General features: G+C 49.9%; 1 protein-coding gene across 1 annotated transcript; it reads right to left on the bottom strand.

Annotated features, from left to right (window-relative positions):
• Positions 1-889: 889 nt before the first annotated feature.
• LOC137154500 (zinc finger protein 271-like) lies at positions 890-18000 on the bottom strand. The gene is made up of 5 exons (XM_067550194.1): positions 17876-18000; positions 16529-16694; positions 8319-8445; positions 5664-5783; positions 890-2891 (listed from the first exon to the last, which is right to left on the bottom strand). The coding sequence occupies exons 2-5, from the start codon at positions 16550-16552 to the stop codon at positions 1045-1047; spliced, it is 2118 nt and encodes a 705-aa protein (XP_067406295.1). The 5' UTR covers positions 16553-16694; positions 17876-18000; the 3' UTR covers positions 890-1044.
• Between the last annotated feature and the right edge of the window lie 1879 nt (positions 18001-19879).

The raw sequence follows: 19879 nt of genomic DNA, 5'->3' as shown, positions 1-19879 counted from the left end.
TCCCCTGAAAGCTTTCATTTGGAAACAGACCATTTCCCATCCAAAAATGCTTGGCAATTTTTTTTTTTTTTTTACTAATAGCTGCAACAATAAAACAACCTCAGTGTAAGCTTTTTCCCCAAGCCTGCGATTTCCCTACAGGACCTCCTGCATCCCAGACACTGATTCCCTGTCCCCAGAAGGTCTCCAGGTCATTGGTGGAAATTAATAGGACAGGTGGCAGCACAATGAATCAGCTGGACTCACTCAGCAGTTTTTTTTTTTGCAAAGTTCCAATGGAAGAGAACTGCCACCCTATTACGAGAACCAATTGTGCAAACCTTATTCACGTTGGCATATTACTCACCTGAGTCAAGGGTCTTGAGATGGTGAAATTCATCTCATGCAGAAGGCCTGTGCCTGGCCTATGTACCACTTACACCCTTAGGGAGTATGTCATGCTGGCTTTTTGCAGAGAAGTGAATTTCACCACAATGGGAGTGAGAATTTCAAACACCTGATCACCTCACACTCTGTGCCATTCAACTTACATTACTTGCTACTGTACAGTGACTGAACTGACTTTCATTAAATTTAGCTTGTCTTGCAGACCTCACTGAGACATATTAAAAGAAAAAATCTAGCCAACCCTGTTGACTCGAGACTGTAATATATTGTCTGTAGGGTTGCATAAAAAATTCTTGTTTGTATCATCTATTACATTAATTGGCAAATCTTTGCTAATCAAGAGAAATCCTGTTTTTAAAGGGATAAGCACAAGAGGACAAAGGAAGGCAGCATTTTCAGCCTTAACTCTGCATTTCCTGGCTTTGGACAGCTTGTTTTCTCAACCTCAACATTCCATTAACACTAGTTCTTTGCATGGAATTTCCTTATTCATTCCTAATCCTTCCAAACTAGGATTATTCTTTTTTTCTTCATGAAGGAAATCTTCCATGCTCTAGAAATACTGCAGATGGCACTTCCTGAACACTACCTTTCCGGAGGTCACAGGAACACATCTGCCTTCAATTGCTAGCTCTTTGAGTTCAATGCATCCAGTTCCTACAGTGCGTGGGTTTTCCGGTGTTCTCTGAGATGTGCTTGTCGTCTAAACCCTCTCTTACACTCCGGACACTTATGGGGTTTGTCTGTCATGTGGATTTTCTGATGCTGAATGAGTGTCGAGCTCCTACTGAAGCTTTTCTCACAGGTGGGACATCTATAGGGTTTTTCTCCTGTGTGGCTCCTTTGATGATCTATAAGGCCCGACTTCTGCGTGAAGCTTTTCTCACACTCATTGCATTTAAAGGGTTTCTCTGCCGTGTGGCTCCTCTGATGTGCTATCAGCTTGGAGCAGTGGACAAAGCATTTCTCACATTCAGAACATTTGTAAGGCTTTTCCCCTGTATGGGTTCTCGAATGTTTGGTAAGGGTTGCGCTGGAGCGGAAGCTTCTCTTGCACTCTGGGCATTTAAAGGGCCTCTCTCCTGTGTGGACTCTGCGGTGTTCAACGAAACGGGATCTCCGAATGAAGCTCTTCTCGCATTCGCCACACTGGTAGCGTCTTTCCCTTCCAGGATCACCCTGGGGGGCATTCGGTTGAGCAGAGGGGCCATCATCCTCTGCAGAACCCTCCTCCACATGGACTCGTAGGCGGTGATCGCTGAGCGCAGAGCTGCGGCTGAAACCCTTCTCGCACTGGGTACATTTGTAGGGTCTCTCTCCTGTGTGGATCCTCTGGTGCTCAATGAGCCGGGAGCTGCGGCGGAAACTCCTCTTGCATTCGGGACACTGGTAGGGTCTCTCTCCTGTGTGGATCCGCCGGTGCTCGGTGAGGTGTGAATTTCGAACAAAGCTCCTCTCGCACTCAGGACATTGGTAGGGTCGCTCCCCCGTGTGGATTCTCTGGTGTTTGATAAGGTGTGAGCTCAGAGCAAAACATTTCCCGCACTCAGCGCATTTAAAGGGTCTCTCTCCGGTGTGACTCCTCCGATGCGCAATCAGCGCTGAGCCCTGCTTGAAGCTCTTCCCACACTCACCGCACGCGAAAGGCCTCTCGCTCGTGTGGGTCCTGTAGTGGGTGGTGAGGGTTGAGCGGTTCCCAAAGCTCTTCCCGCATTCCTCGCACCGATGGGGCTTTTTTCCCGTGTGGACTCTCTGGTGCTCCGCCAGGCGCGAGCCACGGCTGAAGCTGTGCTGGCAGTAGCTGCACGTGTAGGGCTTCTCTCCCGTGTGGACTCTGTAATGCTCCAGCATGCTCGTGCTCTCTGCGAAACACTTCTCGCACCGCGTGCACTTGAAGGGCTTCTCTCCGGTGTGGATCCTCTGGTGTTTGATGAGCCTGGAGCTCTGGCTGAAGCTTTTCTGGCACTCGGGGCATCTGTAGGGTTTCTCCCCCGTGTGGAGCCTCTGGTGCTCTGTCAGCTTTGAGCTCCGGCTGAAGCTCCTCCCGCACTCGGGGCATCCGTAGGGTCTCTCCCCCGTGTGCACCTGCTGATGCTGAATAAGGTGTGCACGCCGGCTGAATCCCTTTTGGCAGGTGGGGCATTTATGGGGTCTCTCCCCAGCGTGGGCTCTGGCGTGGGAGGTTAAATGCGACTTGTGAGTAAAGCTTGCGTTGCTTTCGCTGCAGCAATGCAACGTCTGCTCTGGGGGGCTCCTCTGGTAGGCAGCAGTGTCTTCCACTTCGTTGAACCCTCTGCCACCCTGATTCACTTCACCGCTCGGGTCTCCTCTTGGTTTCCCCTGCTCTCCTTCTGAGCCAGGCTGACCCTCACCCACAGCCCTGCCACAGCCCTGGGAAGCATTTGCTCTGGCTCCTTGTGGTGGTGTCCCATGCTCGCCCAACCTCTCAGGAGGTGTCTGCTGAGGAGAATCCTCATGGTTATTTCTCGAGGTGATATTGTCGGCTGGAATAAAGGAGAGTCCAGACCTGGATTGGTGCAGGCACATGGAACAATGGCTTCTTACAGATATTTATTTAAATCCTGTTTTCAAAAGTGATTTAGATACTCAAGAACCTCAATCTCATTGACGTCAATGGGATGGAGGCCTAGGGCGAGATCCACGAAAGGCCTTAGGTGCACACTTGGCTCCTCAGCCCCGGATTAGGTGTCCAGGTTCCCTACGCAATGCACGAGGAGAGTCGGGTACCTAAGGAGGGGAGGCGCAGGAACCAGCAAGCTGGGCTGGCAGCTGCTTAAACTATCCGGTAGAAAATGCTGAGGCAAGGGGTAGGGCTCAGTCTGGGCCCCTCAGAGGTAACTGGGATTCAGAGCCATGGATCCTCTCCTGGAGGTAGGTGCCTAGTCCCCTTCTCACAAAAAGCCAGATCGAGAACCCCATCCCGTTATAGCCAGTAACCCAGCGGTTGGGGCACTCACCTGGGAGATGGGAGACCTGATTTCAAATCCTCGCTCGGCCTGATTTGGGGCAGGGCCATGGACTTAGAATAGTGCCCTAACTAGCAGGCCAGTGGGTATTCTGGGGGTGGCTGTGTTCAGGTGAGCCATGCTATGAGAACACCTCCCGGATTGGGCCCCCGGACAAGACCGGCAGGGAACACCTAGCTTCAGAATCCCATAGGGGTTGAGGCATGAGCTAGGATACTGAGCAGCTAGGCAGCATCAGAAGTACCTGGCCTTGTGCATGTCCATCAGCAGAAACTTAGGCCCCCAGGGAACTTCACTTGCAGAAACCCAGGCACCTACAGTTTAGGCAGAAGCTCAGAAGGGGTTCTGAAGATCTCTGAGGCACCTAAATGTCAGAGGTAGGTGCCAAAGTCCTCTTGTGGATCTAGTCCTAAATCCCTTCTGAAAATGGGACTTTGGGTCTTTGGAAACCGGTTGCCCATCAACGACAATGTAATACCATAGCAGCCTATTTAATGAGTTTGAATCTGGAATTCCAGACAGTTCAAACCAACATCTAACAAATGCAGAATGATCCTAACAGCATGTGTAGACCGCCACTTGTTTTCTCCATTTTGTGTGCCTTGTCCAAGCAGCCGACACTTTTCAAACATACACTGATCGCTCATAAAGCTCAAGTTTGCAAAAAACAAGCACCAGGCGGAATGTAGTTGCCACTTACTGAAAATGAATAAGAGTCTTTGATTAATCCTAGAAACTCTCTCCAATGTGTGCTAAATATCCTGTAAAATGGAACACGCTAAAGGATATTTTGTTTGTTCTTTTGTAGGAGTTTTTTTATTGTTCAGTAGAACAAATAACTGAACTAATGTATATTATAGCCATCAGATTAAGGAAGATTAAATTGCAAATAGAATCCTGTGGAAGGGGGAAGCTTTTGAAATACTCGTCCGTCTGGGTATTAGCCAATTAACTGATCTCACTGATTAGACAGTTGTCCTACATTCTCCCTGCCCTACTCTCTTCTGGGCTGTTAGCTCTCCATTTTGTATGTATATCTACAGTATTTCTGAAGTGCCTATCATCTGGTCATTCCCAGCCCTTCCTCCATGACAGGGTCAACTGCAGTTCCAACCCAGATGAATTTATCTGAGCCCAGAGAATCAACAATCAGCTGTTCTCAGGTGGCATGTTTCTGCTCCTGGCTGGAGAAAGGCAATTCAAGCCATCACAGGACTACTGCTGGGTCCCTCCCAATCCAAAATCCCATCATGCAGCACCTGGTCTTTGGTCAGGTCCCCACTCCTGCAAGACACTGATCTGTAGAAATCACAAGCATGAAAACAAATAACTAGAGAGTTGTCCCTGGAGCTTTATACCTCACAGCTGGGCCCTCTGCATGCATTGTCTAGCAAGGAGGTGCAGGTACACGCAACCACCTACACATTCAGGGGTCCCAGAATTTCTGGGTCCCCAAGTGGAGACACCTTTGGTCTGATTTTTTTTTTTTTTTTTCCAGAGGTGTTCAGCATGAAGATAAGGTTCCTGGTGTCTCATGCCAAGAATCAGGTACCAAGAGTCAGTGGGCAGTCTTCAAAATATTGGCCATAAGCACATTACATTTATTAGTTTCCCTAAGGCCAAGTGGTCTTTTGGGGAAATCTCCCAAGAGTAGATTAGGTGCCAGACAAGACACAACCATACTGTAAGTACGAAAGGGGATGGGGAGAGAATTACTTGTCTAGTAAGGAAAAAGACAATGGTACAACTCTGCGAGGGCAGAGATGAGGGTGGGATTAGATATGCAAGTTAACAAGGATAGGCCCACGTTGGCTTTTGGATCCAGGGTTTTGGTTTAACCCATTCTGAAAATGGAGAACACACGCAAACCAGTCCAACTTCAGATTGCAAACACTCCCAAGGTTTGCGGGGATTCAGAACTTTTCATTTGGGTTCATTAGCATAACCATTTTTATTACTATGCAGATTGGAATACACAGTTTATTACTATGCAAATAAGTATGCAAATTTTCATTACCTACAGAAATTGTGTTGCAACTTTTATTAACGTGAACATTAACATGCACATTTTTATTAGTATGCAAATTGGAATATGAAAAGATAAAACAAAGAAGCCAAATCTTTTTGCCCTCCAGTAGTTTTGATCAGTCCTTACTTATGCAAAACTCTCATTGCCTTCAATCAGAGCTTCTTCTGAGGGACACCAAGTCCGAGCCAGAATCAGCCAATTTTTACCAGGCAGCTTTTTGACAGATGCAAATAACTGTTGAAGTGTAAATTGTCACTCACCTGAGGAAAAGTACCTAGAAATGTCTCCTTCCGGTGAGTCCTGGCAAGTCTGGGCACATGGCTCGTCCCCACGTTCTATCAGCGAGATAAGGGCAGGTCTGGTAGCTCCATGACCTGGCAGTGGAGAAGAATGAAATGAGATTTTTCTAATGTTCAAACAAAGAATTCGGTATTTTGTAGGGGACAAAATAAACAAACTAGGGCAGGTCAACTTTCCACTAAAACTTTTCTTAATGGGAAAAATTGGGTTTTTGACTAAACACTTTTTTTTGTGAGAAGTGTCTGCTTGCTGCAGAGACTGCTGATGTTTTGTTGAAAAATTGAATGTCCAAAACCAAATGTTTCCCTTTGAAAGTGCTGCCGCAGTGTCCCATGTTCCCATTCTCCTCTCAGGGGCTGGGCTCCCTCGCTGGACTTTTGTCTCCCATTACGCAGCACAGCAATGTGATCGCCATCACTCACTGCCTCCCCTCACCAAGCCAGAGACCATTGTGCATCATGGGAGATGCAGTCCAACCAAGGACCCCCGTCTACAGAATAAAATGGAGCATGAGACGCTTGAACTACAACTCCCAAATCACTGCGGTATCATTTCCGAATGGAAATATTTTGGGGTTTGATTTTTCTGTGGGGAAAACTAAGTTGTCTGTTTGACAAAAGCTATTTTTCATTTTCATCTACATTTTCTGCAGGTAAAAAAGACCAGCACATTTTCCAACCAGCTAATTTAGACACTTTAAGGGAATTGGGTGGCAGCAGAAATTATTTTTGTAGCCATGAGACTGAAGCCCTCAGATTGCTCTCAAAGTGGGTTGTTTATAGGCAGGACATGTTTTTCCCCTGACTATCCTGTCTGTGTGCAATCTGGAGGAAGAGCAGCTTGGTTTTCCTATCAGCTCAGTCCTTGGACTTTCTAGTGGGGCTACTTACAAACTTGTGGAATTAATTAATTAATTAAAGCACTTTGAGAATATGTTTAGTTGTAAGCACGTGAGTGGTCCCATTGATGTGCGTGGGATTAGTCCTATCATATGCTTAAAACACTTTGTTGGACCAGGGCCGTAATGCCAGCTGTGATGGCATTTGTGCTATAGACCCAAAGTCACTGGAAACAGGACTAAGGCACCCCAATAATTCATTTCACACCAAATGGTAACGAAGGTGAAACCAGCACCATTTCTTCACTGATGGTGATAAGGGTAGTTGCTCAATACTGCATGCTAAAGAGGCCCCTGAGGTAGAGGAGACGTGTGTATAGAGGAAGGTGTGTACAATTGTTTATTGGAGGCATGGGTGAGCTAAGAAGTTTGGATGGTGAGAGCAGCATAAAAAATTCCTTCAAAGCCCATGAGTTCAGTCACTCGCCCATTTACATACCTGAACACACACATCCCATTTTCACAGGGTTTTACTGAATGGAGCTTGTGTAGCATGTAGGTGACTCTTCGTTTGGTGTTTCCTGGGGAGCTTGTATAGAATGCAGGGGCTCTGTGTTTTAAGTCTGCACAATTTAGTCACATTGTTATAAGCTAACCCCTTACCCATGTGAACAAAGTGGGTCAAACCAACATCCCACCGTCAATGGTACTGACAAATATGGCCAGACTACAGCTCCCATGATGCAATGTGGTCTCGCCTCTGACCACGCTTGGGGGGCAGGTGGATCATGGGAGATGTAGTCCAGCCAGGGAACCTGGCCCACAGGGGAGAATGGGGCCATCAGGCACCTGAACAATAAATCCCAGGTGTCACTGCAGTGCCACAGGAAGAGGCAGTTGAATGTTGAACTGACTTGAAACCAAATGTTTTGCTGTTTCAAATTGAAATTGTTCTGAACTTTTTTGTTCCATGACAAATGTTGATATTACAAATCTCAGTCCTGATTTGGGATGAAAACGAATGTTGAAATATCAGTTTCCAGGGGGACAGAAATTCCAGTCTCTCACGTAGTTCTGGTCATCATTCAGAGATGGTTCGTGGAGCAAGAGTCTAACGATTACTTCTTCAAAAGGAAGCTACTAATGAGCTCTGTTTTTTAGAGCTGGCAGGTCTCACATGAGTCCATTTTCCTAAAATTCCAGGGAAGGGGATATCGCTTATCTATTAGGAAGTGTATTTCAGCAGCAACCCGGCCTTGGTGTTTGAGACTTGAATCAATCAATACATAATAACAAGGCCTGTAAATGCATGAAAAAGCAAGAGGTGGTGAAGGAGGGTTTGTAAGACACTCTTAAAATCTTGGGGTTGGTATATAATATTTTGTTTCTCCCAGTTACCTGTGTGGGATTTTAAATATTCATACTAAGCATTCTAAAACGTGTAGTTAGTTACCCTTAACAATTGAACATGAGAGACCCTGTAATGAAGCTGATTTTAAATCAATATTTAGTGTATAAATTAGCTTTTATTTTATACATAGTTAAATGTGAAGAGAGAAAAATATTTATTTGCACTGGAGGACGCTGTCAGTGGAGATATTGGCGCTACTGCTACATTTTGGGAGCATGTGAGGACTCCGTGGACTTGTTTACACACAGCTTTTGTAGTAGTTTGAAACTGACAAACCTCTACTGTGGGCCACCAAAAATCAAAGGAACGTGGAAATAATCATGAGCTGAATCGGTCTGGGTGCTGGCAAAGAAAAAATCTCTTTACCCAGTGAGAGCAAAGTCTCATAGTTCTCCCGCATCACGTCCTCGTACAGCTCCTTCTGCCATTTCGCCAGCTCCTCCCACTCTGCCTTGCAGAAATAAATGGCAACATCATCAAACGTGACCAGGGCCTGAAATGACAGACAAACCGTGATCAGCAAAGTCTGCTTCAGTTTCATCCTGAGAGGGGCAGCCCTGGGTCCCGGCCGGGCAGGGGAACCTTCTTCTGCGTGTGATACATAGTCCAGCTGGTGCATTCACGGTGCATCCCACACCGATAGCTCTCCCTTGTCGCCCCAGGGCTGTGATGGAAGGAATCAGCTTCCAACGGGGGCTGGGCTGGTGGGGAGTAGCCTTGCCATGGTCACAATGGAGACTCCCCAACAAGGCATCCCCAGATGCCCTCACCTCTCAACTCCCCGCCTCTGAAACGAGGGACGGGCGGAGGGCGTTCGTTCGTTTCTGTTGAGCACGCCTCTCCTGCTGCTCCTCTGCAGACCCATCACCCAGGAGCCTTTAAAAGCCTCCCTCCCCTAGCACCTTCCTAACTGCCAGACCCACCTCCTCCCCCCCAGCACACCTGTCCTCACCTGTCAACCACAGTCTGCTTCCCTCTCCAAGGCTCCATCCCAGCTTGATCCCCTCCCGCCCCCCCACAACCCCTCTGAGCCACTGTGTCCCCCCACACTCAGCTCCCCTCCAAGCCTGGATCCTCCTGTGGCTCCGCCACCCCCCCAGCCCTGCCAGGAATGAGGATTGCACCTGTGCCCGTACTGTCTCTGGGCAGCCAATGAGCACAGTGGAGCAACAGCAGGGCCCCTGGGAGGCTTGCTGCCTTCCTTGGCCCCCGCTTAAGCTCCATAGCATCAGCTGATCTCTGGCTCTTCAAGGTCCACACCCACAGCTGTGAGCTCGCCTCTGCCTGCCCTGCTCTCAGCCTTGATCCCAGCCTGGCTCCTGCCTTGTTCCTGTCCTACCCAGTTTGCTGCATCCCTGCTCGCTTCCTGGCCACTGACTCCAGCTCTGACCGCGAGGCCTGACCCCCCCCATGCCCTGGTTCATGACAACACCTCAACCTCCCTCACATGGACGCCAGAGGGGCTGGAGGCTTGCTCTCCCCACTGAAGCAGGCTCAGCCCCCACCCGACACGGTCAGGCCCTGTGGCACTGCACTCGGAGCCCATGGGTGGGTGGTGAGAGCTGGGGCTCCACAAAACCTACCTGACAAGCAGGGTGATAGGGTGACCCCCCCACACACCCGCACCCCGCCAGAGGTGGCTGGAACTGCAGCTGCCCCCGTCCCTGCACTGCTGATGAGCTGGAGAGCAGCTGGTCAGTGCGGGACTGACGCAGGTGATGTTAAATCAGGCTGGATGCGGGGTGTCTGATACAAGGCTCACTACAGGCATAACTGGATGACATTCTCTGGCCTGTGTCAATAGGAAGTCAGCCTAGATGGTCTAATAGTCCCTTCTGGCCCTGGCGTCTGACCCAGCAACAAGTAGCTACCAGGAAGGGCTAAGAGAACAAACCCTTGCGTGTGTCGTCTCCCACAGATTCCCAATTCCAGCGTTTCTCTGCATGCACCGCAGCGTGAGGCGGCACCGCTCTGCGTGGCGGAGGGACTCGGTGGCGCCGCTCAGCAGAGCCGTCGCTGTGCTCCGAGGAGAGCAATTTCAGTGCTGAATTTTGTAAGTCGTGTCTGTAAATGTGCACAAGGGCGTCTCTTTGCCATGGGGCCCCCCCTCCCTCTGCAGTCGGGGGAGCAGATGCGGCAGTCTCTGCCGGGGCTTAGTCAGCGGGGCACAGAGGGGTGTATGCTCAACAGCTGGCAGGGCTGGGGTGGTTTGCATGGCGTAGGCTCAGGGTCTGAATGTGGGGCAGGCGCTGGCAGTGCCTGTTTGCCACACCTGAACCAAACCCGCGCTTTACCTTCCCCAAGAGAAGGTGGGAGACTGTTCTGCAGGGCTCGTGTGCGCACTGCTCCCAGCGTGTCTGTAGTGTGCTGGTATGTGTGTTATCGGCGGGCCAGGGCATTGCTCAACGAGGGCAGAGTTAAGGCTGCATTGTAAGGTTGGCACGTGTTTTATCCCTTCATGTTGTGATTTCCCCCTCCCTTGAGGTTTGTTTAACCACTCTCCACATTCAGGGCATAAGGCACCACTGGACAAGTTTAACTCTGCAATAACAAAGTTTAGGGGCGTTTGATTTCCTTTTTGTTTTAAAGAATGTCTCAGCACCCCATGTTCCACAGCCCAGCTTTCCTCCTCCATGGCTTCTGGCTGCTTGGCAATGATGACCTTGGCCACCCAACACCCGGGCTGCACGTTCATCCCTGCGCAGTGCTCACATCCGCTCATCCCCCGCCTGCCTGTCCTGCACCGCCTGGTTCTCCCTCCTCCACTTGGAGAGGCAGATGTCAGCCCAGAACCTGCAGGCCGATGAGCTGGAGAGAGGATGCCGGAGCAGTGCAGGGACCAGCATGGAGCCAGTGGTAGGGTGACCATACGTCCCGTTTTGGCCAGGATGGTTTGGGGGTTTTTAAGTCCTGGCCGTCCCGACTTTTTTGGCAAACGTGGGCGTTTGTCCCATTTGCTCTTGCCCACTTCCCTTTAAAAAAAAAAAAGGGGGGGGGGGGGAGGGAGGGGATGTGGAGTAATGTGCGGGGGAGGGGGTCACCCGCCCAGGTGGGGGGCAGGGCTCGGACGAGGAGCGGGCAGTGCTCAGCTAAGAGGCTCGGGCCAGCCCTGCACGGGGTGGGGACGGGGCTTGGGCGAGCCCCACCCAGTGTCCCATTTTCCCTTTGGGAAATATGGTCTCCCTAGTCAGTGGGGCCATGCTCCGAAGGGGGACAGACCTGGGGAGGGCACAGATGTGACAGTTGGTGGGTCAGAGACGCTTCCCCTACTTCTCCCTATTGCACAGCTGTGGCCCCCTCCTTTCTCTTCCCTGCACTGATCTAATCTCCCACCACTGCTCTGACACTGCTCCAACTCCTCCAGCGTTCCCTCTTTCACAGCCACTGCTCTGACGACGCCTGCTGCTTTGACTCCCCACCCACTCAGCGCACGCCCAGTGCCAGCCTGGAGGGGCCAGGAGGGGGTGGGAAGGTAGCTGTGAGGCGTGTGGGTACCAGCTAGGGGCAGGGAGTGGCAGGAGAATGGGAATGCAGAGTCCCGACCCCAGATCCGGGTCTAGCACATGGAGACAGGGCTTTACTACAGTAGCATCATGGGAGCACTTCAATGTAGATGTTACCCATGTCCAGGGGAGGGCTTCTCCCATAAGAACAAGTAATCCATCTCCCGGAGAGATAACAGCTAGGATTCTTCTGCTGACCAAGTCCTGTCTGCATGGGACTCAGGCTGGCTCAGCTACACAGAGCAGGGGTGTGGACTGCCGTAGGTTTGCCGACCCGACTTGCTAGTGTAGACCAGGCCAGGTTCTCTGAAAACTGCCAAGGGGAGAGTGCAAACTCCCAGCATATGGGTGCAGCTCAGATTGACCAGGACATCCTGAGCCACCCCGTTACAGTGATAACACTGCCTGGAATGCCTCTTGCTTCAGCAAGAGCCTGAGCCTGGCTGTGTGCATGCAGTTCACTCTCCGAGGCCTGGTCTACACTGGAGTGTTTTGTCCAAAAAAAGTCAGCTCCTTCACGGCTCCCCCCTGGAGCAGCCTTGTCAATTACGCAGCTGAGCCGTGACATTGACATGGCTGTTCCCAGCTGGGACCGGGAGGGGAGAAGTCCCTGCCTGGCTGTCCTCGGCTCCGGGCTAGGACCAGGGAGTGGGGGTGCAGCCCACAGGGATCCCAGGAACCTACGGGGTCCCAGCAGCGAATTGAGAGACTGGGTTGTAACTATAGCGGTGGCTGTAAATTGACCTATTTTGTGTGACAAGGACCTAGGTGCATCAGTCTGATACGTGTCAACCTGGAGTTACAAACTTTACCTTTTCCAATAGTGCTTCCTAGCAGGGGTAGTGGGGGATGTATAGTAGCTGAGAGAAACTGAGTTGGGTCAGTTTGGAGAGGATCAAAACCATAGTCTGAGCCCCAGATGTGTGCAGGCACAGCCAGAATTTTGTAAAATGCTCATTTTAATGGGGCTATATGCCATTGCTCAAGTAACCCCTCATTAACACTGCCAACCAGCCTCAAGAGGCACAGCAAATTTCAAGACCATCTCATAGACTCTAAAGTCAGAAGGGACCAATCTGACCATCTAGTCGGACCTCCTGCACAACGCAGGCCACAGAACCTCACCCACCCACTCCTGTAACAGACCCTGACCTGTGACTATGTTAGTGAAGTCCTCAAATCATGGTTTAAAGACTTCAAGGTACAGAGAATCCACCAGCAAGTGAGCCGTGCCCCATGCCGCAGAGGAAGGTGAAAACCTCCCTGAGTCTTTGCCAATCTGCCCTGGGGGGAAATTCCTTCCTGACCCCAAATATGGCGATCAGCTAAACCTTGAGCATGTGGGCAAGACTCACCAGCCAGACACCCAAGAAAGAATTCTCTGTAGTAACTCAGAACCCACCCATCTAACATCCCTTCACGGGCCATTGGCATATCTATCACCAGTAGTCAAAGATCAGTCAATTGCCAAACTAGGCTGTCCCATCAGACATTCCCTCCATAAACTTATCAAGCTCAGTTTTGAAGCCAGCTAGGTTTTTTTGCCCCCACTGCTCTCCTTGGAAGACTATTCCAGAATTTCACTCCTCTGATGGTTAGAAACCTGCATCTAATTTCAAGTCTAAACTTCCTGATGGCCAGTTTATATCCATTAGTTCTTGGGTCCACATTGGCGCTGAACTTAAATAATTCCTCTCCTTCCCTGGCATTTATATTTATCTGATGTGGGTATATAGAGAGCAATCGTATCTCCCCTCAACCTTCTTTTGGTTAGGCTAAACAAGCCAAGCTGTTTGTCTCCTCTCATCAGACAGGTTTTCCATTCCATGGATCATCCTAGTAGCCTTTCTCTGCACCTGTTCCAGTTTGAATTCATCTTTCTTAAGCCTAGGGGACCAGACCTGCACACAGTATTCCAGATGAGGTTTCAACAGTGCCTTGTATAACGGTACTAACACATCCCCATCTCTACTGGAAATACCTTGTCTGATGCATCCTAGGACTGTATTAGCTTTTTTCATGGCCACATCACAATGGCGGCTCATAGTCATCCTGTGATCAATCAATACGCCCAGGTCCTTCTCCTCTGTCACTTCCAACTGATGCGTCCTCAGCTTATAGAAGAAATTCTTATTAGTCCCTAAATGCAGGACCTTGCCCTTTCCACTATTAAATTTCATCCTATTTCTATTACTCCAGTTTACACGGTCATCCAGATCTCCCGGTATAATATCCCGATCCTTCTCTGTATTGGCAACACCTCCCAACTTTGTGTCATCCACAAACTTTATTAGCACATTCCCACTTTTTGTGCCAAGGTCAGTAATGAAAAGGTTAAATAAGATTGGTCCCAAGACCGATCCCTGAGGAACTCCACTAGTAACCTTTCAGTATGACCTGTTGTAGTCTCCCCTTTAACCAATTCCCTATCCACCTTTCAATTTTCATATTAAACCCCATCTTTTCCAATGTAACTAATATTTCCCCATGTGGAACCATATCAAATGCCTGACTGAAATCTAGGTCAATTAGATCCACTGCATTTCCTTTGTCTAAAACAATCTGTTTTCTCAAAAAAGGAGATCAGGTCGGTCTGGCACAATCTACCTTTTGTAAAGCCATGTTGTATTTTATCCCAGTTACTGTTAACCTTAACCACTTTCTCTTTCAAAATTTTTTCCAAGACCTTGCATACTATTGAGATCAAATGAACAGGCCTGTAGTTACCCGGATCACTTTCTTCCCTTTCTTAAAAAAAGGAACTATGTTAGCAATTCTCCAGTCATATGGTACAGCCCCTGAGTTTACAGATTCATTAAAAATCCTTGCTAATGGGCTTGCAACTTCATGTGCTAGCTCCTTTAATATTCTTGGATGGAGATTATCCGCGCCCCGTGCCCCCATTTAGTCCCATGAAGCTGTTCGAGTTTGGCTTCTACCTCAGATGTGGTAATTTCTACCTCTAAATCCTCACTCCCATTAGCCACCATACCACTATCCCCAAGACCATCATTAGCCTCGTTAAAAACGGAGGCAAAGTATTTGTTTAGATATTCGGCCATGCCATGATTATCCTTAACCTCCACCCCATCCTCAGTGCTTAGCGGTCCCACTTCGTCTTTGTTGGCTTTCTTCCTGTTTATATGGCTAGAGAACCATTTACTATTGGTTTTAATTCTCTTTGCAAGGTCCATCTGAATCAACATGTGGAAGCATTGCTCAGTCTTATCTGTAGCAGAGCTGGCATTCTGCTCTACTAGTGGCTGGGTTAGAGGAGCAGGACTGTTGTATAGCACCTAGTCCATGACAGAGGTGCCTAGACACTACCACAATATAGGTAACAATGGCAGACATGCAAAACGTAAGCACAGGTCTAAGCCCGTTCAGATGGGGAAAAGAGACCCAAATGTCCCAGTTCGTGCAAAAAGCCTTGCAGGGGAGGTGACTTTGATGAATTCTGCTGCCAGGGTTTGAATTCGGTCTTTACTCCTTCACTAAAGTGGTTAAATGAAAGATGCTGTGCACCACAGAGTGACTGAAGTCACTTTCCAGCTATGGAAGAAGGATTTTGTTGGAGTGGTTTCCATGTTCCCGTTGCCTTCTGATCCGGGAAGGGGAATGTGACTAAAAGAGCCCCGGCCAATCAGAACAATTAGAGCAGAAGGGTGGTCAGGGCACTAGTTGGGACTCAAGAGAGTGGGTTCAATTCCCTGTCCCTCACAGACAAGTCACGTAGGGCTGGTCTACCCTGAAAACTTATATCTGCATCGCTACGGCGCTCAGCGGTGTGAAAAATCCACATCCCAGAGAGACAATCTATGGCACTCTAAGGGCTTGTTTACAACCAAAACACTGCAGCGCTTCAGTGTAGACACGACCTGCTCTGACAGGAAGCGGTCTCCCATTGGTGAAGGTAATCCACCTCCCTGAAAGCTGATAGCTAGGTTGATGGAAGTGCAGTGCAGACCAGGCCAAACCCCAGGTGTACAGAGCGCTAGGGTGACAGAGGAATTATTCTGTCAAGCTTCTATCGCCTCGTGGGGAGGGGGGATCGAGTACGGCGATGGGCGTGTCTATACTTTAGCTCTACAGTGGTGTAGCTGCAACTGTGCCCCTGTAGCTTTAAGTGTAGACTGAGCCTTAGCCTCTGTGCCTTCATTTCACCCTACCCCCCTGACCCCCTGCTCCAAACCATAGCACTTCCCTCCCAACACCTCTGTGAGAGGGTGAACTTCTGAGGTGCTCAGATACCATGGCAGTGGGGGATGGGTAAGATAACAGACTCCACTAGTGATACACCTTCCGTTCTAGAAGATTTGGGATTTTCTGGATGTTTTTGTTTTCTCTGCTTTCCTAGGATAGCAGATCTGTTTGTCCCTCTCTACCTGGAAGTAGCAAAGTCAATTATTCTTTTCATGGGTTCCAGTGTGGGCTACTTGCCCCGTATTATTTTTGCCTAGAAAAGGGTCTGTCCCTGTGAATACCACTGCTGGATTCAGGCCTTTAGTTTGTACTATATAGAAATCATTGGAAACCGTGTTTTTATTCTGACTCTGATCAGACCAGGAAATCTCATCAGACACAAAGTATCTAGAGTTAAGCATGATAAAAGTGTTTCATTAAATATAATGTTAGTTAATGTCAAAATTCATAAAGTTGCCACGTATGCTCCTCTAACTCCCTCCTTAAAGCCTAATTTTATCATGATGCTAACAGATCACTTTCGTCTGGCGTCGGATAGGCAAGTGGCAAGCTGTTCACTTTAGTGCTAGCTCATCCTCCCAGCTTGCCTGGCTGTTTGGTTCACCTGTAGCAGCCTATCTGACATTCAAATTGTCGGCTTTCTGTGGAATGGGCGATCTTCTTTATCTGTCTGTACAGCACCTAGCACAACAGGTCCAAGAGCTGTGATTGGAGGTTCCTAGGCACTCCTGTGCTACTGCTGATACTCTTTACCATTATCAGTGGTTTAGGCATGTCACGGCATTTGAGAACCTGGGGCTGTGCTAGAATTGTCACTATATCCTCTACCCCCCAGCAAAGAGCCCATGAGGAGCAGTGGGGGAGTCCTACCTGGGCAGAGCCCTCTGCAGCCATTTCCCTTCCTGATTCTCCTCTGACAAAGGAGTCGTTTCTCAGCTGTAGCCTGTCAGCCAGTGAGGAATCCAGGTTTCTTCCTGCCCAGGACAAGTTCCCCCCGTCTGTGGAGCCGGGCTAGGACTGCCTGCCCCTCACTCACCTTGCAGGAAAACACAAAGGAAAGTTAAGTGACCAGACAACAGCATCTCTGCCGTACTGGAACAAACCATCAGCCTCTCTTTGCCCACGTCAGTGTCTTGAGAGTAAACGATCATGATTTACAGAAAAGGACCAGGAATTTCATAGGCACAGAATATAAGAGAATAAAACAGGCTCCTGCAAAACATGCGCATGCCTGCTGCTGTGAGAGTGGAGATGGTAGCAGCTTTAACTACTATAAAAAGCAAACAGCCCAGCACCTGAAGGGAACTGGGGGGCGGGCAGAGAAGGGGAACCCTGAATGGATGGGAAGCAAGAGGAGAAATCCTGAGTGCCCAGGTCAGGAAGGAGGTGGGGTGTCACAGGGAGGTAGCTCCAGCCTGCAAGGAGCTGTGCTGTGGGACCAGAGCCACTGCTGTCTGGTGAGTGCAGGGTGGGCTCAGTCCCCCCTAAGAACACTTTCATCAGCTGCCAAGGCCCATAAAAACCCAGCAGCCACATACAGTCCATTCAAAGCATGATGCAAACGTTAACCAATGTGTTTCCACAAGACCATTGTCCATCGGGTATTATTAGCCCCGTTGTCAACAGCTGCGGAAACAGAGGCAGACAAAGAAAGTGACTTGCCCAAGGCCATGCAGGGAGCTGGTGCAGAGACACGATTGCATCGCTGAGGGCTCCCTGGCTCCTACCCTGTTCTCATCCCTCCCTGGTGGCTCAAGGGGGCTCTGTGCCATGATGTGGGGGAACGTATGTCCCGTCCCGTAGGAGATCTGGGCTAGTCTGGCGGAGATTGCATTGTTGCAGACTCCTGCTTAGTGAGCCCAGCCAGGAGAGCAAGACAGCTGCTATTAGGGCCCCATGAGCACTAGAACTGACTCTGGACAGCCTGGCTCCACGGGATTTCCCCCTCCCCAACCCCCATCCCCTGACCTCCTGGCTCTCTCTGGGTCCAGGAGGGGCACCCCTCCTTAGCCAAGCAAACCTAATCCATAGGTAAGAAATTGCCCAAAGCGGTGCTGACTCAACAGCACAGGCCTGAGGCACACAGCACAAAGGGGGGAGCAGTGCCCAGGAGCTTGGGACAGTCTTGGGATCTAGCATCTGCTGCTCTCAGGGGTGGGGCGCTGGGCTGGCAGCTGGGCGCTGCATCCTGCCCAGACAGCGCAGGGGGTAGCTCACCGGGGAAGGTGCTTTTCGATCTGGCTGCAGTAGCCTGTAGGGGAGGGCCGCTGATCGGCGCCTGCAAACAAGAGCCAGGCATGCAGGTGCCTGGGCTTACCGACCTCTCGCTGCCTCCATCACCGAGGGAGCTCATTCAGAGAGCCGGTGCAATTGCAGCGCTCCACAAAATGTCTGCTGGGATGGATGGGCAGGGTGGTAACCCTTTGCTTCCCAGCACAGACTGCGGGCAGAGCTGCACAGGGTCTATCGGCACCTGGTGGAGCTTTCGAAAAGTGTTGGGCGCCGTCTAAGCAAGTCACAGCTCTCTGCTTGGCTTGTGTGTTGAACTGTACCTCGGACACTGGCCAGCAGCATCCCAGAAGATGAGGGCTGACAGGGATCTCAGGAGGTCACCTAGTCCAACCCCCCCCCCAATAGGATCCTTCTTACGTATGGCCCTGATCCGGCCAAGGCTGGCCCACGTGCTTAACTGTAGGCTTGTGCATGGGCCCCGGCTTCGAAGTTGAGCAGCTGTGCCACTCCAGAGGGTTTGCAGGAGGAGGGTGTAAAGCTGGAGACTGGAGCGGTGAGAGGGGAGGGGGTTTTTTAGAGAAGGGCTTTGGGGATTTTATAAGCAAACACCATTCATCGTTCTGCTTTTACAATTCGGTCGGGGTGCTCCGCTCACGTGCATTCGCTAACATGACTGGTCTAGCTTATATTTATTTATTTGGATTCACTAATATAAGAAAGAGGGCTATAAACAAACTCTGGGCATCCTGACAGTAATTAGAAGCTAATGATGACATTCCCATCACTTATCACCCTGCAGCACAACATCATATATCACCCTATCAGCCAATCAGTACAGCTGCAAAACCATACCTCCTTTCACTCTGCCCCTGCCTCATTCCTTCAGCCCTCCTCAGATATTAGACTGATAAGGAGGGTATATGATAAAGTATGGTCATGACTTTTGTGCCCGGCTTGTGATTTATTGATGGCCAGACTGATCAAGCAATGGGGAGACAGCAGGGACATAAAAATGTCATAGTTTGTTTTTAAGATGAGATGGGACCATTATGATCACTGAGTCTGACCTTCTATATAACAAAGGCCAGAGAATTTAACTCAGTGATTTCTGCATCAAAAGGCCGTAACGTCTGGTTGAGCTAGAGCATTTATTTTTAGAAAGGGATCCAGTCTCTAAATAATAAAAAGACTTCATGTGATGAGAACTCTCACATCCCTAGATAAGATTCAGGTGAGGGAGGCATGACAATGCACAGCCCTGCCGGTGCTCCCCACGCCTCCCTGCACCCCCCAGCCCTGCCGGTGCACCTCCGCCTCCCTGCACCCCCCAGCCCTGCCGGTGCACCAGAAAACTCCTAGCACCACAACCCCAATCCATGCCACAGGTCTGCTAGTGCACTCAACCCACTGCACTGCCAGCATCTCCCACTCATCCTGCACTCCATCCTGCCTTTACCCTAGCGCTCTGCCAGTGCCTTCCAACCTTCCTGCGCCCCAAGCACCCTGCAGCCTCAGCTCTTCAAGTTCTAGTGTCCTTCAGCTGTCCTGCCCCTCGAGCTCTGCCAGTGGACCCCAATCTTTCTGCAGCCCAACACTGTAACATAATGGTCCTTTGTTCCAGGCCCTGCATGGGAGTGGGGTTAAGGGGAAGGTAATGGCAATAGAAATGTTTGTATGTCAGGCAGTGAAGACTTCAGGGAGATGCATTCTCTGCTTGTGGCGTGGAGGCCTAGGTACATGGGGAGGGAGCCTGTTGTGTATGTGTGTGGGGGGGGGACACACTGAATGTGTCATGTGGGGAGGTGGACTGCAGCTGGTGGGGTGTGTGGCTGGCTCAGTGTGTAAATTGCAGGACGTGACATGTACAATTGCCTAAATGGCTACCAACTCGGATCAACAACATGTCTTTTTCCTGTTAAAAAAACCTGGCTAATTCAGTGGCAAACAACATTACTGCAGCGTGAAGGCGGCTTGGTGGTCTGGGGACAC

The sequence above is a fragment of the Emydura macquarii genome, unplaced genomic scaffold (assembly GCF_026122565.2).
Source record: "Emydura macquarii macquarii isolate MOO-44397 ecotype Brisbane River unplaced genomic scaffold, CSIRO-AGI_Emac_v2 contig_1254, whole genome shotgun sequence".
Classification (NCBI taxonomy): domain Eukaryota; kingdom Metazoa; phylum Chordata; order Testudines; family Chelidae; genus Emydura; species Emydura macquarii.
This window is presented reverse-complemented; position numbering and strand designations above follow the sequence as displayed.

Coding starts and splice junctions, on each gene's coding strand:
- LOC137154500 (XM_067550194.1), bottom strand. CDS start 16,552: ATGGCTGCAGAGGGCTCTGCCCAG. Junction 8,446..16,528: donor CTGCAGAGGGCTCTGCCCAG/GTAGGACTCCCC, acceptor CTGTCATTTCAG/GCCCTGGTCACGTTTGATGA. Junction 5,784..8,318: donor TGAGACTTTGCTCTCACTGG/GTAAAGAGATTT, acceptor ATTCTTCTCCAC/TGCCAGGTCATGGAGCTACC.